This window comes from Capricornis sumatraensis, chromosome 8, assembly GCF_032405125.1.
Source record: "Capricornis sumatraensis isolate serow.1 chromosome 8, serow.2, whole genome shotgun sequence".
NCBI classification, from domain to species: Eukaryota; Metazoa; Chordata; class Mammalia; order Artiodactyla; family Bovidae; genus Capricornis; species Capricornis sumatraensis.
In genome coordinates this window covers 1,434,753-1,459,608 of record NC_091076.1, presented here as the reverse complement: position 1 = coordinate 1,459,608, position 24,856 = coordinate 1,434,753, and the positions used below count along the sequence as shown (strand labels likewise).

Below are 24,856 nucleotides of genomic sequence, written 5' to 3'. Positions count from 1 at the left end.
GGCAGGTGCCGCCTCCGCCACTGGGAGCTCTGGCCACCGCAGCCCACTCAGTCCTGGAGCCCACTGCCTGCTGCCTGCCCGCGCTGGGCTCCGCACTCGGCGAGCCTCAACTGGAGCGCCGCCTCCCGCCGCCGGGAGCGCTAGGACTGGGCCTGCCCCGAGTCACAGGGTAGCCGAGCAGGAGGGCCCGCAGGAAGGTGCCCGCAGGAAGGTGCCCGCAGGAAGGTGCCCGCAGGACGGAGCCCAGTCCCTGTGCTGCAGGGCCAGGCGGCGGGACAGGCCAAGGCCTTGGGCGGGCTGACGTCCCTCCCTTGACGCTCAAGGCTCCGGGCCCCTGCACATCAATCGCGGGGGCCTCCCGAGGGCAAGGGCAGGGTGGACAGCCGCTCCATCACAGTGGCGGCCTGGCCTCCCCACCAGAGATCTGAGCGTGGGGCCTTCGCGGACCGCGCCATCATCCCTCAGAAGGAGGCTGAAGGCGGCCTTGCTGTGACAGTCCCATCTGGGCCTGCCAGGGACATTGTGTCCTGATGTGGGGGGTGGCAGGGCCGGGGGGGGGCAGGAAGGAATGCAGGCCTCCCGCTGGGCCCAGAGAGGGGCTGCCTTATTCTGTCACCAGTCTCTGAGGGGAGACAGACCCCAGCCCCTCGAGGCCCCCAGGAGTCTGGTCCAGGACCGCCCCCCAAGCCCCTCCGGGGGCCTGGGGTCTGGGGAGGGGCAGCTGGGGAGAACGGGCTGCCTGTGCGGGGAGGGAGGCCCCCCCAGGGCCCCCCAGGCCCCTGCGTGTACCGGGGCCTCAAGGACAGTGTTTCTGGCCCCGAGGGGGCCTCTGTGATGCCAGCAACAACAGACGCGCGCCCATCTCCGGGTGTCGCTCTGCAACGCCCCGGCCGCCCCAGTGGGTGGGCGAGGAGGAGGGCTTTCGGCCTGGAGACCACCCGCCCGGACAGCCGGGACCCCCGAAGCCCGCGTGTGGCTCCCCCACGCCAAGCCCAGGCACAGTCTCGGGGCCTTCCCAGGGCGGCCTGTGGATAGGGCGGCGCCGGACCAGGGCAGGGAGGAGCAGGCGTGGGGGTTGGAATCCTTTATTGACAGGCGCCAAGTCAGCCTCAGGGCCCGCCGGTGCCAGGGGCGCGGGCGGCGGCCGGGGCGAGGGGCCTAGGACTCGGTCTCGAACATCTTCTTGCGGCCCTCCATGCCCGACTTCTCCTCGATGTTCTTCCTCCAGTCGCCCACATCGCGCAGGTCGCGCTCCTGCAGGCGGGACAGGGCTCAGGCCGGCGCCGCCTCCCCGCCGCCCCGCATCCGGCCCCCGCAGGCGGGCCCCGAGGCTGAGCCCCCCGCCGCCGGGGGCGGCCTACCTTCTCGGTGTCCTCCTTCTTGACCTGCTTGAGGTTGGCCCGCAGGTCCATGCACACCTTGTGCTTGGAGCCCAGCAGCGCCTTCAGCATGGCGTCGGCCGACATGCGCACGCGGCGCAGCGGGGGCCGCTTGAACTTGCCCCTCAGGTCGAACAGCTTCTGGTTCATGTCCTCCAGCTGCAGGGCGGGCAGCGAGGCTGGGCGGGCGGGCGTCGGGGACCGGGCCCCGCCGTCAGGGCAGCCCGCGCCCGGCCCACGCGCCCCCCCCCCCGCCGCTCACCTCCTTGGCGCTCTTCTGCACCCTCACCTCCATGTCGTACTTCTCCTCCTCGGCCGCGTCGATCTTGGCGTGCAGCTGCCTGCAGAGCTCCTGGCGGCGGAGGTCACGGGTGGGCGAGCGGGCGACCCCCACGGCTGGCCTCCACCCACCCTGACCACCCCGCCCGTCCTCCCGACCCGGGGGTGGACGGGCCAGGCCAGGAACAGGGCCCACGATGCGGGGGCCCCGGGTACCTGCACTTCAGACATGGAGCCGGGCAGGTGCAGTGGCGGGCAGTGTTCTGACAGGTAGTTCTGCCGCTCCGCCTCCCGGCGGCCCTCCTCCTTCTCCAGCTCAGTGGCCGCAATCTGCAGCATGACGCTCTGGGGGTGGGGTGGGGGCAGCGGGCAGTGAGGGCGCGGCTGGCCAGGCCGCTGAGCCCCCGGGCCGCCCTCCCCGGGCCCTCACTTACCTTCAGGTGCTGCCTGCGGGCCGTGATGGCCCTGTTGCGTTTCTGCAGGGCAGGGGAGAGGAGGTGCCGTCAGGGCCGGCCGGTGGGGCGTCCTGGCACCCCGCACCCTTCCCTGCCCACTCGGCCAGCCGTGCATCCTGCCCGAGGCACGGCAGGGCCTGGGCCTGGTGGGGAACACGGGCCTAGGACACGGGGCCGCGTGGTGACCCTTTGCCGGGGCGGCCCTTCTGGTGGGGAGGCCTGGGGTCTGGAGAAGAGACTTCGGACAGGGAAGGCGGGAGGAGGGCAGGGGAGACCCTCGGGCCCCGGGGGTGGGGGCGGGGTGCAGCCAAGAGAAAGAAGAAGCGACTCCCCAGTGACCAGGCCGCAGCCCACTTCCCCTGGCCTGTGGGAGGGGCCAACGGGAAGGCCACTTCCTCTGTTTCTCAGTGTCTCGGGGGGTGGGGTGGGGCAGTTTCACCCACAGGGTGAGAGTCAGTCTCCCTGGGCCTTGGAGCTCCAGCTTCAGGCCTGTCCTGACTTGGGGGTCCCATCCCCTCAGTGTTTCACCCCCAAGCTGGTACTCACCTCCTCACTGTCCCAGGAGGGCGGGCAGGGGGTAGGGGAGAGAGAAGAGAGGTTAGCGCCATGGGGCTGTGTGATGGGGTGGGCGGGTACATGGGGTGGCCAGGTGGGGACACGCAGAGACCCCCACCCAGCACTGGGGGGCGGGGGCCCCATGGGCAGCAGGCCGGGGGTTACACTTACTCCCCCATCGTGCGCTCCTGAGCTGATAGCCTGTGGGAGAGAAAGGTGAGGGGTCAGGACCCCTGCCCGCCTGCCCTGTACCCGGTGGGGCCAGGAGAACAGCAGCCCACCCCCCGCCCCCACCTCCTTCAGGGGCACGTCTTGGAATTCCCCAGGGCGGGGGGGGAGCAGTAAGAGGAGACAGGGTGCCCGAAATGTCCCCGCGGGCCTGGAGTTGCTGCAGCTGTCCCCACGGGAGGGTGGGTCTGGCCAGCGCAGGTGGCCGCCTGAGCCGCCGGTTATTTTTAGCCCTGTTCCTTCGGCTTCTGGCCCAAGTGCACAGAAGACGCTGCCCCCCGGTAGGGCCTGGGGTCCCTCACGCCGCGAAGCCCCCTTCCCAAGGCTCAGAGCCGAGGCCTGGCTGTCACCGTGCCGTCCGGGACCCCATGCCATGCCAGCCCCCTCCGGAGGCGTCTCCCTGCAGCCCTCTGCTCTGCAGAAGCCCTCAGACCCCGGACCCCCACCCTCGCCCTGAGAAGTCCCTCTGCGAGCGCGCTCCAGACGCGCCCGTGCTGGCCTCGGCGGGCCGGGCCGGCCTCACCTCGCGTCTGGGCAGTGGCGCTGGGACCGAGATCAGGCCGGCAGTGGCGAGTCGGGCTGGTGGGTCCGGGGGAGGGCTATAAATGGCCTCCCCCGGGCTGGGCCCCCGCTCAGAAAGGGCATGGAGTCCTCCTCAGACCAATGGGGGCACAGGGACCTCCCCACCTGCCCAGCCGCCTGGCCTGGCCCCGCCACCGCCGCCACTGCCATCCAGGCCAAGAAGTCTTGGGAGGGGGTGCTGAGGCTGGGTTGGTCTATTTAGGGCGAGGTGACGACTTCGAGTCGCCTCCCTCGCATCTTGCAAGGAGCCCGAGGACAGCGTGACTGCCTCAGCAGCCGTGGTGCCAGCTCAGGGGTCAGCCGAGGGGTCACTCCTGCCCAGCCCTGTCTGTCCAGAGTCAGGGTCCACTCTGGGTCGCCCTCGGCTTTCCCAGGCCTCTGGGCCCCCCAGGAAACAGCAGCCCGCTCACACTCTGCTGCCCACAGTCCCCTCTAGCCCAGTGGGCAGCTTGGGCATGAGCTGCTCAAGTGCTCCCTGCCTCAGGCTGGCCTGGGGCAAGGCCGGACCCCAGACACAGCCTCTGCGGCCTGCAGCAGCACCGGGGGCTCTGGGCTGAGGGTAGAGTGACTGCCCTCCAGGGGTGGGATCCCATCTTCCTCTCAGAGCTGGACGGGAGGTCCCAGATGGACGTGCAGCCTTGCCCGACCACCCTGCCCGTGGGCTGGCTCCCCGCACAGCTCAGAACACATTCTTCAAACTCAGGATTTCGGCGCCACCCGCCTGGGAACCTCTCCCTGACCCGAGGGGGCCCAGGGCCCGCCTGGCTGCTCAGGCAGGCCCAGCACACTACCCTCCTCACCCCAGCCCTGGGCCTGCGGCCCCCCGCCCAGGCCCCCGCCCAGCAGAGGCATCCGGACGACCATGACTTGGCATCCTCCGAGCTGGGGCTTCTCGGCCACGGGGAGGGTCCGGGAGAGCTAAAGCCGTCCAGATGTGTGGGGATTAGAGCTGCTTTCTGGGCCAGGCTGAGCCCCCAAAGGCCCCAGGGTGGCTTCTGCAGGCATCTACTGCCCCCTGCTGCGCGTGCAGGGGAGGCCCCGCACCATCATCCAGTCGGTTTGGGGGCTTTGTGGGGGACTGGGGTGGCCCCAGGAATTGGAGTTCCCTCCGCCCACTGTCACCACCCCCCCAAACATCTCGCTCTTGCCCGGTGTGTCCCCAGGGGCCCGTCTCTAACTCTCTAGTCACAGATGGGGGCCCCTTCTCCTGGATCATCCCCAGCGGGCCTGGAGGGGCCCCTTTGCCCTCACTCAGGGGTCAGGCGCAAGTCAGAGGCCTGGCTGAGCCACGAGAGGAGACCCTCTCCCTGTCCACGGGAGGGGCCATGGCGGTGTCAGGAGCCCCTGACCCCGCCGGGCCTGCGGAGCTCAGGAAGGACACACGGTGGAGGGGAGGCGTTTATTACCACAGGCCCTGGGGCAATGCGCACGGGGAGGCCCAGGCCCAGGGCTGCCCTCAGAAGCCAGGCAAGGGCAGACGCAGGCGGGACTGCAAGGCCAGGGCCTGGTCCACCTCCCTGGCTGGCTGCAGGCGGTGCCACTGGGTGACGGGCCGCCGGGCCTGGGCCAGCATGTCCACCCAGTGCTGGAGAGGCTGCCCAGAGGCCCGGGCGCCCAGCAGCACCTTGCCGACAGGCTCGGCCCGCAGCTGTGGGCCCCGGGCCCAGACGGCCAGCACCAGATCCACGCTCTGGGTAGAAGCAGGCAGAGGTGTAGGAGGAGGGGGAGAGAGACAGCGGTCAGTTTGGCCCCGAGTGAGGTTCTCTCCCGCCCCCTCCTCCAGGCAGCCCACCTGGATCTGGCTGAAGGGCACGAGGCAGGTGAAGGCCTCGTTGCAGTAAGGGGTGGCCGTGCCCTTCCTGGCCGACGTCTTTCTCCTTTTCCACTTCCTCTGGTTCAGCATGCATCTTCACATAGGGGTCTGGGAGAGCGAAAGGGGTCAGAGGGCCTCCCAGGTCTGAGGGCTGAGCCCTGGGTTCCTCTGTCCACATGGGGAGGTGGGTCCAGCTCTCACCTGCCAGCGCCGGGCTCAGGCCTCGGGCCTCCAGCACGACCACGGTCAGCCGGCCCGGGCCGGGCACGTAGCAGAGTGAGAAGCAGAGCTCCTCCGTCTGCTCAGGCTGTGGGGGGCATGAGAGGGCCTCAGCTGCGCCCCCAGCATGCGGAGCCAGGTGGGGGGCAGGAGCCCGGGGCGGGCGGGCTCACCTCGGCTGCGGCGGGCGGGCCCAGCGGGCGCCAGAGCTCCAGCACGTGCTGCAGGTCCACGGAGCCCAGCGGCAGGCTGAGCGCGCCCAGCGGTCGGTGCTGGGAGAGGTGCCTGTGGTCCTGGGCAGCTCCGCAGGCGGCACCTGCGGGAGGGGTGTGAGCCGCCCGGCCGCCCCGCCCAGCCCCCCGGGCCCAGCCCTGACTCACGTGGAAGGAGCGGGTCTCCTCGAACACGGGGCACAGCGTGCCACGATGCACCTTCGTTCGTGCACGCGCCTGGCGTCCGGGGACAGGCTCAGGCGGGCGTAGGGGTCCGCCGTGCCGCCCGGGGCCCCGGGCCTCAGGTCTGCGGCCTGCTTGAGGCCCACCCTGATCTAGCAGCCAGGGGGCTGTTTTAGCAAGGGGCCCCTCCCCGGTCAGCCCTGCGCCACCCGGCACTGGGCACCCGCCCTTCACTCATCACCCCTCCAAAATCCCACACATCGTCTGGGACCCCCTCACCTCCTGGCTTCCAGAGTTGTACTCCAGGGACAGCTGCAGGCGTCCCCACTGCTGGGCCCCTCCAGGTCCAGATGCCACGTTACCCAACTCCGGCTGCACCTGGGTGGTGTCACGAGAATGCTGACCGCTGTGTGGGCACCCTGTGCCCGTCAGAGCCCCCGCCCCGCAGGCAGCGGGGCCACGGCGGAGCAGATGTCCAGGCCACTAGAAGGCCACGCTCCGCTCGGCCCTGCGGGACTGGCCACGACACCCCCCAATCCGCCTCTCAGGCCACTGCCTTCCCCCGGAACCTCTGCAGCTCCTGGTGGCCCGAGCCCCTGCTCACCTTGGTTCGTCACCTCCCCTGTGGGGAAGGCCCCCGCCTCTGCCCTGGGCAGACCAGACCACCCTGGGGGCGGAGCTGGCCCCCAAGCCTGGCCCCCGGGCTGCCCCGGCCCTGGCCCACGGGGAGCCGGCTGCCCGCCTCTCACCAGGTGGGTGGTGGTGCTGAGCTCGGCGGTGCCCGGGACCACAGCCTCCTTGTCTCTGGGCCTCTTCCTGCGGCGCCCACGGCGGCGGCAGCGGACGGTGCAGAGCAGGCAGGAAGTGAGGAGGATGCCCGCTACCACGGCGGCGGCCACGAGTGCCCAGCGGAGCCCTGGGGTGGCGCAGAGACGGCCTGAGAAGCCACTGCAGACAGCGACCGCCGCCCACCCCCTGGGCCGTCTGCACTCTCCCCCACGGGCCCACAGACTCACAGGGGATGGGGGTGGTGAGGTCCGGTGTGAGCCCAGGAGCGGCTGTGGTGCCCGCTGGGGTGCGGGCACTGTGGGTGTCTGGAGGGTGCCCCATCTCCTGGCCCCGCTGCCTTGGAGCAAATGGCCCGGGCGGCCAGGTCACTCACGAGGGTGACCCCTGGGGACCTTGCCCACCATCCCATCTGCCCAGCAGCAGCCAGCTCGGTCTGCCCAGGCAAGGAGGCCGCCTGGGGTGACCAGGACAAGTGTTCCGAGCGGCGCCAGGTGGAGGGAGGTGCGGGCCCAGCCTCCCGGCCACCACCCCCTCCCCAGCCCCACCAAGCAGGCCCGGCCTGGGCAGTCCTTCCACTGCCTTCCTCCAGGAAGCCCCTTCCCACCTGGCCGCTCTCACTGGGCCCCGGCCCCCTTGAGCCCACCACGGTTTGCTAGTGACTCGGGTGGGGCGTGTTTAATTGTCACCAGCCCCAGAGCAACTGGGGGGCTTGGGGTGGCAGCTCTGGGGGGCCGGGGCTCTGCTAGGGTCACGGGGGTGCAGGAGGGGTGGGAGTGGGGTCACACCCTCGGGGTCGGCAGGGGTCGTCAGAGCATGTCCAGGCCCAAGGAGGTGCCGCGAGGGGCACGGCAAGGTGGGGGCAGGCAGGGCAGTGTGCAGCTGGGCGTGGCCGGTGTTCCTGCCGCCTGCCTGCCCCAACCCTTCAGCAGCTCTGCTCCTGGGGGCACGGAGGGCCGGGCCAGTGCGGCCCACCGTTCAGGAGGAGCATGCCCACAGAGACCCCCGCAGGGACCCCCACAGCCCTCACACTGAGACCTCAGGCCATGGGGGGCTCCCCCCCTCCTGGGGGCACCGGTGGCCTGGTCATAGGACCCGGCCCAGCCCCAGCCCCCCAGGAACAGGCAGGCGTCGGAGCGGGACCCCCACTACTGTGCTTCCCACCCACCCTGCTGCAAAGTGCGGGGAGCGTCGGAAGAGGGCCCCGCCGAGATCTCAGTCTCAGCGCCCCCTGCCAGCACCGGCCCAACCTGTTGAAGGAGAAGCCACAGTCAGAGCGGGGTGTCCTGGCCGTGGGGGTCCTGCCGCACAGCCTGGCTGTCTCCCCTTCCCCGCGACTGCGCCTGTCTCGTCCCCACATTGGCTGTCCAACCGCAGCAGGCAGGGCCCAGCCCCAGGGAGCCACCCACACGAGGAGGGGGCGTCAGGCCGGCCGGGGCTCAGAGTGGAAGCCGGGCTTGCTCTAACTCCCGCCGCTGCCAGCTTGGAGAGCTAAGGTTTGGAGCAAGGGGCCGCACGAGTCCTCTGTGAGCCCCACAATTGTGGAGCCGCTGGCAAGGCCCTGGTGGTGGAGTGTGGGGCGCTCGGGGTGCTCACAGGCCCGGGCGGCCCCTCTGACCACTCCTATGCTGGTTGGAGGAGTGCTCCGGGTGGGCCGGCCAGAGCCGCGGGCCCGCAGGCCCCTGGAGCAGCCCTGTGGTGGACGCGGAGTCCCAGCTCCAACGTGGGGCTGAAAGCCACCTTTACCTGCTGAAATGTCAGAGCCCAGGTGCGTCCTGGGGTTAAGACAGCTTCCTTCGCTGTTCTCATGGTTGGGAACACGGGGTCGGTGATCACTGTCAGCCCAGAATCCCCATCTGTGTGTGTGTGTGGGGGGGGCGGGGTGCGTGTGCGTGCCTGTGTGTGTGCACACGTTCTCGTGAGTGTGCGAGTGTGCGCCCTCCCCGCACCCCGCTTGGCTGGTGTCCTCCTCCTGTTTGACCGGAGAGCCGTGGACCTCGAACCGCCGGGGTTTGGTGAAGGGGGAGCCCCAGAGCCGCAAGAGGGGCCTGGGAGCGGACCCGAGAGGAGCCACGAGCGGTGGGGGCCCCGAGGCCTGGGCAGGCGCGGGGTCCCGCTGGACTGCCGGGTTCCCGCGGTGGTCAGGGTTCCGGCCTGCGCGCGGCCACCAGGTGGCGCTGTCTGCCCCGCCGGCCGGGCTGGGCCGCCCGCCTGCGTCCAGGCCCGGGTCCTGGGGTGCGCTCGCGGGGGCCCCAGGAGGGCAGGTGGCCCAGGGGCGGCCCCACGGGCCCTGCTCAGCCCTCCCTGTCCCCGCGCCGGCCTCTGGATGCCCTCCCTGCCTGGGCAGTGCCTCCCCGACCGGCCGCTCCGGAGACAGGAAGTTCCCCCTGGAGTGGGCCGTCAGTGGCCCTGCTGGGGAAAACCTCCCGAGTGCTGAGGCCGCTTCTCCCAGGAAGCGGGAGCTGGTGTCTCCGGAGTCTCAGCCCCCGCCACCCCCTCCGCTGTTCCCTCCAGGCCGCCCTGCTCGCTCCCTCTGGGCAGGGCGGCACCCTCTCCCCACCTCCCGGCACAAGCCGGTTTGCTCCCTCAGCTGACAAGCTCTCCTGCTTCGTGACCTTCCCACTGCCGCCCCCTCCCCGTCCTGCTTGGCCTTGGAGACCTGAGTGAGGCCCCCTCCTCCAGGAAGCCCTGCTCACTCCGGGCCCTGGGACCCGCAGGAGTGACGCTGGGCTCCACGCTGTGTCTCCATGCCAGCTCTCCCCGGGGGAGGGCCTCCCTGTCAACCTGGGGCCGGGTACCCACCAAAGCTGCAGTGACTGACCCCTCCACCTTTGGTCTAACTGGGATGCTTGATTCTTCCCAGAAACCAAGTTCCCATGGGCCTCCTTCCAGAAGAACAGGATTCCCCCGGACGTCGGGGGGCAGCAGGCCCGCCCGGCCACCACACACTCTCACCTGACGCCCGTCCTCCTGGCCTCCCCCTCGGCCCTGGGCGCTGGAAGACGGTGCCCGAGTGTGCAGCTTTGCTCAGCCTCCAATGACTGGAAACTCTGCTTGGGGTGGGGCGGGGGGTGGCGGGGTGTGGGAGGCAGGGCTTTGGGGAGCCCCACCTCGGGGCCGGAACTGCTGGCCCTCAGGGGCCAGGAAACTCCCTTGGGAGGAGGGCCCCTCCCAGGACCCCACCCGCAGGGCTCCCCTGGGGCATCGCGGTTCCTCCCAAAAGCCCTGCTGGGGGTAGTGCTGGCCCTCTGGGGCTGACCTTCAGGTGAGGCAGTGCAGAGACCAGGCTGCACGCGGTTTGTGAAAGGTCTACACCGGGGGAGATGTTCTGAGTCAGGAGGATGCCTGGGTTTGGAGGCAAGCGACTTTCCGGGTCCGCTGGAGCCGAACCCGGGGGCACTTGGCACCCAGCAAAGTGAGCAGGGCCAGGCGCCCTCCCTGACGACTGCCCGGGCCTGTCGGCCCTTCCGTTGCTGGCTTCCAGAGCCCAGGGAGCCTTCTGGAGGCCACTCTATCCGAGCCTTTGGCCCTGGCTGTGGAGGCAGCAGGTAGAAGTCCTGCTCCGCTCTACCCTCCGTGCCTCATGCTTCAGAGGGCCCAGCAGGGCAGGTCACCGGAGCTCCACTCTGCTCTGGCCAGTTTATCTGGTCCAGTCACTCCGGGTCCGGTCCCTCCCTGGGTCCAGCTCCGACAGGCCCACCCAGGTCAGGGTGTCTCCCAACCCATTACCAACCCACGGCCGGATGTGGGGCTGGTTAATGCTTAGCCAGCCCGCAACGCTTGTTGGGCAGGACTTCCGGGACACTGGGCCCAAGTGCCAAGGCTGCTCTGGGGACAACACAGACGGGATGCGTGCGCATGCGTGGGCACACGTGTGTCCTGGCTGGTCACGTGTGGCTCTGGGGCACGTGGCGCTTGGGAGTGTGCGTGTCCCTCTGGGCACGTGTTCCCCCACGTAAGGCCTGGGTCCCTCTGCCTGTCCCACCCGGGGATGCGGGCTCGGAAGGAGCAGCGAAACAGCTCTGGGGCCCAGAGGAGGCCTGCTGGAGCTCCTGTGCGGCAGGGGCCGAGGCGCGTGGGTGGGCGTGATGGGGGCGCGGGGGTGCAGGGGCCCGCCTGCAGTGTTTACCCCGCGAGGGGCTCTTCCCGGCCCAACTGTGTAGGGCCTTTGTGCTTTTCCCAGGATCTGGGCGCCTCCACGGCCAGACGGGCGTCTGAGGTTCCAGGGCAGGAAGGGGAAAACCAAACAGAGCTGGCAGCCCCAGGCCAGCCCCGAGGCCCCGAGACGGCGGCTTGGCAGCCAAGAGCCACATGGAGACCCTGGCGGGGCTCCTGGACGGGATGCTTCCTTTGAGGTTGCTGGGGGAATGTTTGAGGTTGGAACTCATGGCAGTCGCCAGCTTGGGGGAGCCGGGAGCTGTTGGCAAGGAACCATGAGACGTGCCGGGACAGCACGCGTGCACCCCACCCTCGCCGACCCACGCGGGGTGGGCACTCAGCTCGCCACAGGCCTCCATGGGCTGGGGTACCCGGTGCCCATCCTCTGGGTCCCAGCCTGGGGGTGCCCTGGCGGTCCTCGACTCGGGCTAACGGCGCCTTCTCCATCTGGACGCCTGCACCCCATCGTCTGAGTGTGAGGGCCTGTACGTGTCACACAGGCGCCCGAGGAGCCTGCCTCCCCCGCTGAGGGTCCGCATTGCGGAGCTGGTTCCTTGAGCTCCTCTCCAGCAGCGGGTCTGCCTGCTGACTCTGAGCCTGGGTCTCCCTGGGATCCAAGCCCTGCCTCCTGGGGCGTCTGGGTGAACTACACCCGGCCACCCGGAGACGGAGGCAGCGTGTGCCCGGCATCAGCTGCGTGTGCCCGGCGTCAGCTGCGTGTGCTGCGAGGCCTGCTCACCAGCACCCGTGTCAGAGCACAGGGGTTCTCTGTGACCCGGGCATCGGCTCCCTCCCCGCCTCGGCTGCGGCTCCCACGGGCCTCTGGGACCCGTGGTTCCTCTGCAGCTTCGGGGGCCCCATTCCCATTCCCTTGGGGGATCTGTTCATCGGGGGACCCCCGCCGTCAGAGCACCTTTTCCTCACTCCTGGGGACTCCTGGAAACACACTGAGCTTCTGTGCTTCCGGGCAGCCTCTCCTCTCACACTCAAGGTGCCGGGGGGCTCTCTGTGGTCACCTGGTTCCTGGAAACCCTGTACGCATTAGTTGGCCCCCTGGGCGCCCGACACGTCTCTCATTGGCCGGAGTGCCAGGTCAAGCCCCGCGGCCCTGCTCCTGTGGCCTGGACGCCCTGCGCCCCATCACAGCCCCCACCCGTGCGTGCCCCCTCGAGCTTGACCCCACTCTGCACTGTTCATTCCTGTGCCGGGTGGCTGCTCGCCGCATGGCCAGGTGTCCGGGGCTGTGCCTGCGCTTCCCAAGAGCTGGACGCCGTCCGAGAGACGTGTCGGGGTCCTACCCTTTAGTCTGGGTGTCTGGGTCCTCTACCCCAATCGTGGAGTGTCTGAGGCCCCCTGTCCCACTCTGCTGTAGAGCTCAGCTGTCCAATCCACGTCCCCTTAAGACTGAGAGCCTGGGGGAACCATGGGGGCGAGTCCTTGCAGGCTCTGGTTGGGAGCCCTGGGGCCTCACCCCATTCCCTGGAGTACGAGGATGCATTTCTTGTCATCAGTCATCCTGATGATATACACCAGGACACTGGGCACCTGGCCGCCCACCTGCTGGGCATCGGGTGACGTGGACACAGTCCTGGGCATGCACACCAGCCCCGCAAGAAGCTGCCTCCCGCTCCTCTGTCGGAGGTCTGGCTGCCCCGTCCCAGGGCCTCAGCTGGCGCAGCCGGCAGCCCAGCACCTGAATTCAGCCGTGTGTCTCCACATGCTTGGGGGCTGGCACCTTTGCCTGCGTCTGCACCTGCTCACCTGGGCCGGCCGGCCTATTCTTTCATCCAGATAGATCAGGCCAGGCGCTGTCACCTTGGGCTTCCCTAGTGGCCCAGACGGCAAAGAATCTGCTTGCAATGCAGGAAACCTGGGTTTGGTCCCTGGGCTAGGAAGATCCCCTGGAGGAGGGCACAGCTACCCACTCCAGTACTCCTGCCTGGAGAGGCCCATGGACAGAGGAGCCTGCCGGGGGCCTGTGGTCCACGGGACCCCGAAGAGCCGGCCACGACTGAGCGACCGGCACTTCCGTACTTCCTTTACCATGAGCCTCATTCTCTGACTCTCCCCACCCTTCCCTCTGTGTTGAGTCCAGACCGCTCTCCCACCCGCCCTACCACCCTCTGGGTGTAGCTGCAGTCTGTACGCTCTTTCCATGAAGCCTCAGGCCCCAGAAGCCCACGGCTCCTGCCGCACACTCTGACCCACAGGTTTCTGAGTGTCTGGGCGGCCCACGTCCCACTTCTCTGATCACCTTGATAATGAGGGCTCCGGCCATCAGCCTGAAGGGTGCCCTGCCGCCCCTGTCTCCAGGACCTCTGGCCACCCACCCCCGCCGTTCACCCCCTCATTGTTCACCCCCATCGTCCTCCCCGTCGTCCCCCCATCATCCCCCCATCGTCTGCCCCCATCGTCCCCCCATCGTCCCCCCATCGTCTGCCCCCATCGTCCTCCCCATCGTTCCCCCATCGTCTGCCCCCATCGTCCCCCCATCGTCCCCCCATCGTCTGCCCCCATCGTCCCCCCATCGTCCCCCCATCGTCTGCCCCCATCGTCCCCCCATCGTCCCCCCATCGCCCGCCCCCTTCGTCCCCCCCACTCGGAAGGGCCATCCTTGGAAGTGCTAGCTGACATCCATCCTCCTCCAGTTCCCAAGGCCTTCTCTCCAGTTGCCTGAATCTCCATTCATCAAGGTCTCGGGGAGCCAAGACCCCACTGCCTGCCTCTCACACAGGCCCACGTCCCAGATCTCAGGCCCCCAGTGGCTGGTTCCAAATCCCACTGGAATGCCCGGTGCCCATTCAGGGATGTCTGGGCCCCCGTGAGTCTGTTCATCCTGCCCTGGTGCCTCCACTGGGCTCACCCCCGACTCCAGGCAGGCGGGTCCCTGCTGTGCGAGGGTCCAGGGATTCCAGGACCCTTCCGGGGGGTCTGAACCCTCTGCCGTCCCTGGAGCACCTGAGGGCCGTGAACCCTGTTCACGGAAGGCCTTGGCCGTACCCCCCGTGACTGGCAGCGGCACCTCGCCCCTGTGCCTCCAAGTCTCCAGGCACCTTTGACAGCGAGTGTCCAGCGCTCGCCCAGGTATCAGGGCCCTGCACGCCACTCCCGAGTGCCTGAGTCCCACGTGCCGTGAGTCTGAGTGTTGGGGGGTCTCTGTTCTCCTTTCACCAGTATGGGCCCTGAGGGGTTTGCACCCCACATCCCAGGTCTCCGGGCCCCACGGCCAGTTCCAAGTTCCACTGCGTCTTTGGACGCCCAGGGCCCATTCACGGGTGTCTGGGCGTCTGTGAGCCCATTCATTCTCGGCCCGGGGCTCTGTGCCCTATTCATGCGTGGCGCTGGGCGGGCTCGCCCCGTCCGCCCCGACTCCGAGACAGGCGGTGCTTTGTCGCCCCAATTCCAGGAACAGCTGCCGCGCAGCCAGCAGGCGCATTCCAGGGTTTGGCTGGAGGCCAATGCAAACCCCGGTATCGCTGGCACCGGAGCCGGTGGGGGCAGGGGTGGGGAGTGGCCGTGGAGGGGAGAGTGCGGACCCTCGGTTTGGGAACAGGCCAGCGGAGCCTTCCCTCCGCCGTGCGTGTCCCTGACGGGCTGCCAGCGGCTGAGCGCGCATTCCAGACCCCTCCTCGGAGCTGACATTTCCTGCCCAGGCTGCCCCCGGCCCACCCGCCACTGCCTGCCTGGGAAGGGGGGAGCCTCCAGGCAGGCCCAGGGGCCCAGGCTGAGCGGGTGCAGGAGAATGCCTCCTCTGGGGGCCGCAGAGCCCTGAGCCCCCGCCGTGACCCTGGCCACTGCCCGCCTTGGCACTAGGGCTGACGGCCCCAGGGGGCTGACACCCCTCTTCCCACCTCGGCGTCAGGATGTAAAGGGGTGTGACGTGTCCTGCCCAGGGGCTTCCTGGGCTCAGGGAGCATGCTAGCTTCCCAGAACGGGGGCCGGGACCTGAGCGCCACCTTCTAGGGCCCCAAGTGAGGGCCTGATCCGAGCTCTGGGTGGGGATTGGTGTATTCTCCGGGCAGGCCTGCTGGGTGGGGGTCTCCTCTCTCAGGATACAGGGGTCCAGGCTTCCCCCTGGTTGGAGGGTCCCGGCCTCCCCCTACCACTGCCATCCAGGCCACTCCAGCTCTCTGTGGGCCGGGCCACCAGCCCCTGACCCTTCCCCAGGCTCCCAGGGCGGCTGTGGACCCGCCCGCGTTTCTGGCAACTTGCAGGGGAGCCTCTTCAGTCAGGCCTAGGGGTCGGTTAGGGCATCCGAGGCTTTCCTGCCAATCGGCCAGTGAGTGGGCAGCCCTGAGGTCAGCCATGTGGGCCCCAAGGCCTGTACCCCATGCCTGGGCCTGAGCTGGGAGCGGCGACAGGGCCCGAGGAGGGCGTGCGGACGGGTCACTTCCAGGGCCAGCCCTGCAGCCAGCAGCTGCCTCCCTGGTGCCCTCTCAGCCCCTGAGCTGCGAGGAGGCCCCTGCTGCGAGGGTGTCCTCCAGGGACACCTTCCGAGCCCACAGTGACTGCCCATCGCAGCTGGCAGGGACCCCACCAGGTCTTGATGACTCCCAGCGGGCGACCGGGGAGCAGCTGCAGAGAGCGCCTCTGATCCGGGCCTGGGGGCTTGAGGCTCCCCAGAAGCCGCCACCCACCCTTCTGTCCTCGCTCTGGGCCGGGGCCCCCCCCGAGGCCGGCCGTGGTCTCTCTGCCTCACTCCCCATGGGCACCTGGTCCCTCTGGCCCCCGCCGGGGACTCCTGCTCGGTCTCCAGGTGAGGCCGGAAGGCCTGGGGCTCCCAGAGGTGCCGCCTGCTCTCGGCCTCCCAGGCAGTCACCCCCAGGGCAGCAAGGGTGCCCATCAACAGCTTCCCCGGGAGCTCTGGCGGCAGGGCCAGGGCCAAGGTGGTCTGGCCAAGATCAGCCAGGTTCCAAGCTCCCCCTGCTGTCCGCTGGCTGCTCCTGGAGGCGGCCTGACCTCCCACCCCCGCCCGACCCCAGCTCCCTCCCCACAGCCTGCCTGGCTCCGCCTGCAGCCCGCTGCCCAGCCCTGGGCAGGCTGCCTGGCAGGCCGGCATGTGGGCGCCCCCTTCCGTACACAGGCCTCACACTGGGCCCCCCTCTGCTGTCCTGACCCTCCTTCTCCCAGAGGCCGGCCTCGGGACCCTGAGTTTGAGATGCCCCATCCCGGGCCCCTCCACACAGAACCCTCCTCCCGGATAAAAGGCTTCCCTACCTGGGGGCCTGGTTTGTGCAGAATGCCTTAACTGAGGCCCCTTGAGAGCAGCTCTCCACCCTGGACACCCCCTCCCCAAACATGCTCTGAGTGGGCTCTCTGGGCCCCTGGGGGGCCTGGGATCACCTGGGAAAGAGATCCAGCTCCCAGATCTCAGCTCGTCCCACCGGCCCACAGACAGAGAGGCACTCAGCAGCCCTGGGGGGCGTGGGGCGAGATGGAGTGACGGATGGGATGGGCAGGAGGAGCTGTGAGGACGCAGGGGCGGGGCGGGGGAAGGCAGGTGGGGGAGCAACGGGGGCGCCTGGGGGGGGGGCTGGAGGGGAGCGTGGGCCTCAGGTTCTGGTGGGCCCAGCCGGGAGGCTGCGGAGCAGCCCCTCTCCTTGGTCCCAAAGCCACTGCCCTGCACCCACCAGGGCCTCGGAGCCGGCAGCTCCCCTGGGACGCGCAGGGCCCTCCCCCACGCGTGTGTGGGCAGGTGCACACCCCAGCGCCCCACACGCATGCATGTCCATACGTGGTGCACGTCACGTAGACGTGTGCACACGCAGCTCCCGAGACCTGACTCTCGGGAGGCCACCTTGGCCCCCAGGGCCCTGCACCCCCGGCGGCGAGCCCGGCCACCCCCACACTGTCTGCCTCGGCCACACCTGCAGGGCAGGGGCGTCTCGGCCCCGCGATGGCCCCTGGCTCCCACACTCCCTCACTGCTCTGCGGGACGGTTACACTCGGGTCCCCTGCGGGCGCTGCCCAGGCCCCTGAGCGGACGGCACTCAGGCCCAGGCACGAGCGGACCCTGGCGGGCGGCCAAAGTTTTCGGGCAGGGCTCAGGCAGGGGCCAGGCTCTGGAGCCTCCACGTCTGCTCCTAGCCACGGGGGCCGGCTCCTGGTCCCCCTTGCTGTTCCTCAGGGTGCTGAACTGCCTCTGTGTGCTTACGGCCCTACCTCGTCCCCACATCTGGGGTTTATCTGAGCTCCGGGGCCCCCGTGACCTCTGTGTTTCTATGGGTCTCGGCTTGGTGCCTAGAAACACTTGGTGCGGCTTCCTCACCTCCGCAGCCTGTGACCCGGAGCAAACTGGGGAACCAGGAACACCCCCACTTTCCTCCTCTGTAACTGGGAAGAAGAGCAGTGTCCCTCTCAGCGCTGCTGGGACTTAAGCGGGTTCCAGTACTCTTGCCTGAAAAATCCCATGGATGGAGGAGCCTGGTAGGCTACAGTCCATGGGGTCGCAAAGAGTCGGACGCGACTGAGCAACTTCGCGTGGCAAGAAGTAAGAACGGTGGTGGGAGCACCAGCCTCACTCCAGCCGCTGCCTGTTCACCCCCGCACCCCCAGGCTGGGCGTCTGCCTGTGTGTGAGCACCTGTCCTCTCCTCATCCTCTTTAGACCTTATCAGCCAGTCAGCCCCAGCCTCTGTGCGCGCGTGTTCCCATCCATCCCCCGTCCATCCATCCACTCACCATCTACCCATTCCCCATCCACCTTCATCCACTGAGCCCTCCATCCTCCCCCCTCCATCCTCCACCCATCTACCAATACATTCTCTCCCCATCCGTCTTCCATCCACCCGTCCATCCACCCTCTATCTCCCATCTTCCGTCCACCATCACCCTGGGCATCACCCATCCTCCTTCTATCCATCCATCTATCCATTCATCCATGTTGCCATTGTCCTCCCCTTTCCTCGTCCCTCCCTCCCTCCTTCTCACTGAGTGTGTCTTGGGGGTGGGGCTCGGGAGCTTGTGCACAAGGATGTTGATGATCTTGGGGGGAGGGGGGTCCCCTGTAAGTAACCATTGCCAAGCCATTCTTCTGGGAGACTTTCTTCCCCTAGAATGGGGCCCCTTAGGCCCCAAATCCCCGACAGCTTTGTTGGGTAAATGTACTTGGGCCTCATCAGCTGAAGGTACCAGATGCCGGGGAGCAGCCCAGCAGGCTACAGGACTCACCCAGACCCTCTAAAGCCCTGAGATGAGAGCAGGCAGAACCTCTGGGGCGTATCTCCACCCTAGAGAGCATGGAGGGCTGAGGAGGCAGGATGCGGGGCCCTGAGGTACAGCCAGGAGGAGCGCCAAAGACCATCCGGAGGCCCCGGCCTGCTCAGCAACGGACAAAGCAGAGGAAATACCAAGCCCCGTCCCTGGGGGGCGAGCAAGAGACAGGGAACACGGGACTTGGTGTACATGGGCCATAGAAGCTCTGCTGGTGCGGGGTGAGTTCTCCTGAGTGTCCGCGGAGAGCAGAGGACGCCAGGGCACCTGCGACCCGGGATGCGGTCAGTGAGCGACCCCCTCCCACTCTGCCAGGAAGCAGAGGCAGGGCCTGCCGTGTGACGCCTGCGTGGGGTCAGTGACGAGGGAAGTGCTGCCCACGGCCCCCTCGGGAGGCGGTGGGCACCGGCTCTCCTCCTGACTCTCCCTGTCTGCCATGATGCCCTCGAGCGGCCCCAGGGGTAGGAGCGGGGCTCACTCTCACCCCTGCTCTGAGCCCCTGCGTCCTGGGATGACTATGCTGAGCATCAGGGTCTCTGGGGACATGGACAGTGCCTCTCGGGGTCGGGAGGAGGGGCGGGTCTCACGGCACGCAGTGGTCCCGAGACACACGTGGGCCCACCCACGAGCCGCTCGCCAGGGTCAGGGAGGCCGAGCCCCGCCCACGAGCCGATCCTCGAGGGTCAGGGCCTCGCCCCTGTCCTCCCAGTGGGGGCCCCTGGAGCAGAGGGGCCCGGCTTTCCGCAGCCCCGTGGGGTTCCCCACACACCTCCAGCTCGCCCATCTGAATCCTTGTGCTGTGAACAGAAGGCAGATACTTTGCGACCCTTGGTGGGAGAATTTCACAGGCACAGAACCACAGAGGACATTGCTACTCTTCAGCTCAGTTCCTCAGTCGTGTCCGACTCTCTGTGACCCCATGGACTGCAGCACGCCAGGCCTCCCTGTCCATCACTGTCTCCTGGAGCTTGCTCAAACTCATGTCCATCAAGTCAGTGAGGCCATCCAACAATCTCATCCCCTGTCGTCCCCTTCTCCTCCCGCCTTCAATCTTTCCCAGAATCAGGCTCTTTTCCAGGGAGTCAGTTCTTCACATCACGTGGCCAGAGGATTGGAGCTTCAGCATCAGTCCTTCCAATGAACATTCAGGACTTATTTCCTTTCAGATGGTCTGGTTGGACCTTGTTGTCCAAGGGACTCTCAAGAGTCTTCTCCAGTACCACAGTTCAAAAGCATCAATTCTTTGGTGCTCAGCTTTCTTCACAGTTCAACTCTCACATCCATACATGACCACTGGAAAAACCATAGCCTTGACTGGATGGGCCTTTGTTGGCAAAGTAATGTCTCTGCTTTTCAATATGCTGTCCAGGTTGGTCACAGCTTTTCTTCCAAGGAGCAAGTGTCTCTTAATTTCATGGCTACAGTCACCATCTTACTCAGTCCAACGATCACCACCAACGTTCAGCCTGGTGAACGTTGCCCACCTTCGATGCCTACCTACCTCACTTTCCAGATTACTTTTAAGCAAACTTCAGACACCATATTATTCTTCCATCAATACTTCATTCTTCAAAGTCTGTGGGCCAGTATCGCTTGTCTCTGAAGATACGAACCCTTTTTTCTTTTTTTTTTAAAAAAAAAAGGCCCCACGAGACTTCCTTGGCTGCCCAGCGGTTCAGGCTCTGCTCCCCAGGCAGGGGCCCAGCTCATTCCTGGTCAGGGAACTCGATCCCACATGTCCCAACTAAGGCCCAGGGCAGCAAAAAAAAAAATTTTTTTTTTAAGTCCCATACTAGCATAATACTTAAAAATGCATCAATAATAAACTTTCATGTCATCAAACCTGTGGACCAGGTCCAGATTTTCTCAATAGTTGCATAAATGAACTTTATAGGTGAATTCGTCAAGTCAAAATCCACACAGCACTTGCACAGGGTTTGCTGCCATGTCCTGAAGCTCTCTTTTTATCTGTAAGTATCCGCCCCTTACCACTGTAGATACCTCCCTAATGGCAGAAAGCGAAGAGGAAATAGAGAGCCTCTTAGAGATGAGGGTGAAAGAGGAGAGTCCAAAAGCTGGCTTAAAATTCAACAAAAAACTAACTTAATGGCATTTGGTCCCATCACTTCGTGGCAAATAGACAGAGAAAAGGTGAAAAGAGTGACAGGTTTCACTTTCTTGGGCTCCAGAATCACCGCAGACATTGACGACAGCCACAAAATTAGAAGATGCTTATTCGTTAGAAGGAAAACTGGGACAAACCGAGATAGACTATTAAAAAGCAGAGACATCACTTTGCTGACAAAGGTCCGTATAGTCGAAGTTATGGGTTTTCCAGTAGTCATGTACAGATATGAGAGTTGAGCCATAAAGAAGTCTGAATGCCGAAGAACTGATGCTTTTGAATGTGTTGGTGGTGAAGACTCTTCAGAATTCCTTGAACTGCAAGGAGATCAAACCAGTCAGTCCTAAAGGAAACCAACCCTGAATATTCACGGGACGGACTGTGGCTGAAGCTGAAGCGCCAATACTTTGGCCACCCAGCGCAAAGAACTGACTCATTGGAAAAGACCTCAATGCTGGGAAAGGTTGAGGGCAGGAGGAGAAGGGGGTGGCAGAGGATAAGATGGTTGGGTGGCATCACTGACTGGATGGACATGAATCTGAGCAGGCTCCAGGAGAGAGTGAAGGACGGGAGAACCTGTGCTGGAGTCGCAAAGAGTCAGACACGGCTGAATGGCTGCAACATCCCGCTAACCCCTGCAGTCACTCGTTGAAAGATCAAAGCTTTTGCTCTAGAGAATCTCCAGCATCCTGCGTTTCCTGGATCACACCGCAGCACTTTTCCATGCTCCGTGTTTCTTGTTAGCCCTGGTCCATTTGAGGTCAAATTTTTGGGCACGGCTACTCTGAAGGCAGAAATGGTGCGTCCTGTGGCACCAGGGCCAGAGGTGCGTGGTGACCGGGGTGTCTCTTCTGTGACACAGACCGGCGGGCAGCATGGGGTCAGCCAGAGCCAACGGCCACCCAGCTCCCCTCAGCTGTTTCCATCGTTTTAGCAGCCGCTGGTGACCTTTGCCTGACGGGCTGGCAGACATCAGAGCCACATCCAGCTGGCCGTCTGTTTCTGCAAATAGACTTTTATTAAGACACGGCCCCGACGCCTTGTCCACAGGCCACCCATGGCTTCTTCCGTGGTATGATGGCTGTGGTGGGTTTCTAAGAAACCCCGCTCCTGGCCAGATTTCCTGCCCTAGTTCCCAGAACTGTGAAAACCCTAAGGGCTCACTCTTGAGCTGATGTTATGTTACTAGCAGAAGGGGGTTGAGGATGTCATTAAGGCTGCTAAGCATTAGACTTTAAAACACAGAGATGATGGTTAAGCCTCCACCGGTGGTCAAGCCTCCACCGGTGGTTAAGCCCCCACACTTTCAGGCCTCCATGCTGGTTCAGTGGTAAAGCATCCGCCTGCCAACGCAGAAGACACGGGTTCGATCCACGGTGTGGGAAGATCCCACAAGCTGCAGAGCAGCACAGCCCGAGCGCCGTGATCACTGAGCCTGTGTTCCCGAGCCTGGGAACCGCAGTGCGCAGGCCCACACCGCTAGAGCTGGTGTTCCCCGGCAAGAGCAGCCTGTGCACCTCAGCTGGAGGGGGGCCCCACGCACTGCAGTTGGAGAAAAGCCGAAGCAGCGAGGGAGACCCAGCACAGCCAAAAATAAATATTAATGAGTCTTAAAAAAAACCGAGAGACAGCGCACTTCCAGTGCAGGGGGCGCAGGCTGAGTCCCTGACGGGGAACTAAGATCCCACATGCTGCATAGCATGGCCATAAAAGGAAGACATAATAAACGCATGAATAAATAAAATTGAGAGATGACCTGGGTGGGCCTAGTCTAAATCACACGAGTGTCAGCTTGTGCCAGAGGAATTCAGAGAGAGTCAAAAAGAAGAGGTGCGACAGGAGGGCTGAGACAGAGAGGGCCCCGTGGAAGGAGCTGAAAGGGCTCGCTGCTGACAGACAGCCAGGAAAGGGGACCCTCAGTCCCACAGCCACGAGGACTGAACTCTGCCAACCACCTGGACGGGCCCAGAGGTGGCTTCGCCCCCAGAGCCTGCAGGGGGCCCCTGTGATCTCAGCCTGTATGGTCCTGAGCAGAGGACCCGTCTGGATCTTGGTCCTTCAGAAACACGAGCCGAAACGAGTGTTGTTTAGCTGCTAAGTCTGTGGTCATCTGTTGTGTGATGATAGGAAAGCCAAAAATATTTACTATCTGGCCCTTTACAGAAGGCTTCCCCAGTAGCTCTGCTGGTAAAGAATCTGCCTGCAAAGCAGGAGACCTGGGTTCCATCCTTGGGTGAGGATGATCCCCTGGAGAAGGGAATGGCTACCCACTCCAGTATTCTGGCTGGAGAATCCCATGGACAGAGGAGCCTGGCTGGCTGCAGTCCATGGGGTCACAAAGACTCAGACACGACTGAGCAACGAACACACAGACCTTCCCAGGAAAAAACCGCTGCCTGAGACGAGCTGCTCAGCCTTGGCACTGCTGCAATTTGGGGGCAGTGTGTGCATTTTCTGTGCTCGAACCAATCACCGCAAACTTGAAGGACACACAGGTGCTATCCTCTCACGGATGCTGCGGCTTCTCAGGAAGGGCCTCCCTGAACAGGCCAGGCCCACAGGAAGAAGCCGCTCCTGGTCAGCTCAGTGACCTCTGCAAACCTCTGCACCTCTGCCCTGGCCTGGGGGTCAGGAGCCAGTCACAGACCCTTCCTCTGCCGAGGGGAGGACGTGGGTTGTGTCGAAGCCTGACTCACAGGGTCACTCTGGATGTTAGCTGTGACACAGTCCAGCTTATCAGACTTGTCATCCCGACCAGCGACCACGGGGTTGCATCTTGGACCGTGTTTGCCCCATGCCACTTTGCAGTGATGCGGCAGGATTCGATACTCGTAGGGTCCACGCATTCAGGTAAGACCCGAGGTCCTCGTTCACCTTATAGAAGCCCCGTCCCAGGCTTTTCTCCAGGGATCCTGGATCCTTCCCAGAGGGACTTCTGTGGGTGTTCAGGCTCCCACTTCTGGTCCTGGGGTGCTCGCTGCTGCTGCTGTGGTCGTTTCTAGACCTGTTCAGTGGACAGATTTCGGACACTCGTATCTTTTCAGCTATTTTTATTGTATAGAATACACACAAAATGCACCATCTTGGGACTTCCCTGGTGGTTCAGTGGTTAGGAATCCACCTTCCGAAGCAGGGGGCGTGGGTTCGCCCCACATCTGCTCACGGATGGAGACAGTACAGCTGCCCGCAGGCCCTTCCCGGTAAAGGCACAGCGCGGGGAGTCTGGGCCTCCCTGGCCTCCCAGGCTCACTCAGGCCGGCCGTGTGCACCCCCGCCCAGCCCGGCCACTGGGCCGTCACAGGCAGGCCTCAGAGCCTCCTGGCCCCACGGCCCTCCAAAGACTCCAGCATGACCATCGCAGGACCCGGGCCTGGGGTGAGGCTCTCCAGTAACAAGTGACAAGCAGCCCAGCCACCCGGAGCCCCAGAAAAGGAGAGGAGCGTTTGGGGAGAACGGGGGGCAGCAGGCAGGACTCAAGAAGGAGTGGGAGCACCAGGCGAGATGGGCGACCCAGACTCCTGGCTGGGGGACCGGGGGGCCCTCCTTCCAGCCGTCCCGCTGTCCTCCAGGACAGGGCTCGGCAGGCCCCCTGAGATGGCCCGCGGAGGAGTCGGCTTGTGTCTACAGGGAAGGGAGGTCTCCGTCCCAGGAGCTGGGGCGGGGGGTGTGGGCAGGTGCACTGGGAGCCGACCGCACCCAGAGGCTCCGCCGCCACCTGGCAGGGTTGCCCCCAGGGGCCACTTTCCACACCTCCCTGGTCCACTCAGCAACAACGCCTGGGACGCCCCTGGTGGCCCAGTGGCTGAGACTCCGCGCTCCCAACGCAGGGCCCAGGTTCCGTCTCTGTAGATCCCACGTGCTGCACCTAAGACCCAGCCCAGCCGGACGATGAGGAAGCAGAAGGCGTTATGCAATTTACAAAACATAAAGACACCAGCATCTTTTAAAAAATTTATTTACTTTAATTGGAGGCTAATTACTTGACAATATTGCACTGGTTTTGCCATCCATCAACATGAATCCTGCACGGGCGTACACGTGTGCCCCATCCTGAAACCCCCTCCCTCCTCCCTCCCCAGACCACCCCTCTGGGTCATCCCAGTGCACCAGCCCCAAGCATCCTGTATCCTGCATCGAACCTGGACTGGCGATTCATTTCTTATATGATATTATACGTGTTTCAATGCCATTCTCCCAAATCATCCCACCCTCTCCCTCTCCCACAGAGTCCAAAAGACTGTTCTAGACATCTGTGTCTCTTTTGCTGTCTCGCATACAGGGTCATCATTACCATCTTTCTAAATTCCATATATATGTGTTAGTATACTGTATTGGTGTTTTTCTTTCTGGCTTGCTTCACTCTGTATAATCGGCTCCAGTTTCATCCACCTCGTTAGAACTGATTCAAATGTATTCTTTTTAATGGCTGAGTAATACTCCATTGTGTATACGTACCACAGCTTTCTTATCCATTCATGTGCTGATGGACACCTAGGTTGCTTCCATGTCCTGGCTATTATAAACAGTGCTGGGATGAACATTGGGGTACATGTGTCTCTTTCAATTCTGGTTTCCTCGGTGTGTATGCCCAGCAGTGGGATTGCTGGGTCATAAGGCAGTTCTATTTCCAGTTTTTTAAGGAATCTCCACACTGTTCTCCATAGTGGCTGT

The 24,856-nt window shown here is 64.9% G+C and overlaps 2 protein-coding genes across 2 annotated transcripts; both read right to left on the bottom strand.

Annotated features, from left to right (window-relative positions):
* Positions 1-1,125: 1,125 nt before the first annotated feature.
* On the bottom strand, positions 1,126-3,451 carry TNNI2 (troponin I2, fast skeletal type; the record flags this gene model as incomplete). Its single annotated transcript, XM_068976239.1, has 8 exons — positions 1,126-1,254; positions 1,362-1,538; positions 1,642-1,731; positions 1,875-2,003; positions 2,093-2,134; positions 2,660-2,666; positions 2,840-2,869; positions 3,420-3,451. Coding segments are annotated over 8 exons (603 nt in total), but the record flags the coding sequence as incomplete, so codon positions are not given.
* Positions 2,843-10,039, bottom strand: SYT8 (synaptotagmin 8). Its single transcript, XM_068977533.1, is given in 13 exon segments — positions 2,843-2,869; positions 4,885-5,168; positions 5,271-5,382; positions 5,384-5,399; positions 5,493-5,598; positions 5,684-5,811; positions 5,857-5,949; positions 5,952-6,057; positions 6,185-6,283; positions 6,655-6,821; positions 6,922-7,031; positions 9,647-9,741; positions 9,951-10,039. Coding segments are annotated over 10 exon segments (1,155 nt in total). The 5' UTR covers positions 7,016-7,031; positions 9,647-9,741; positions 9,951-10,039; the 3' UTR covers positions 2,843-2,869; positions 4,885-4,934.
* Positions 10,040-24,856: the final 14,817 nt, after the last annotated feature.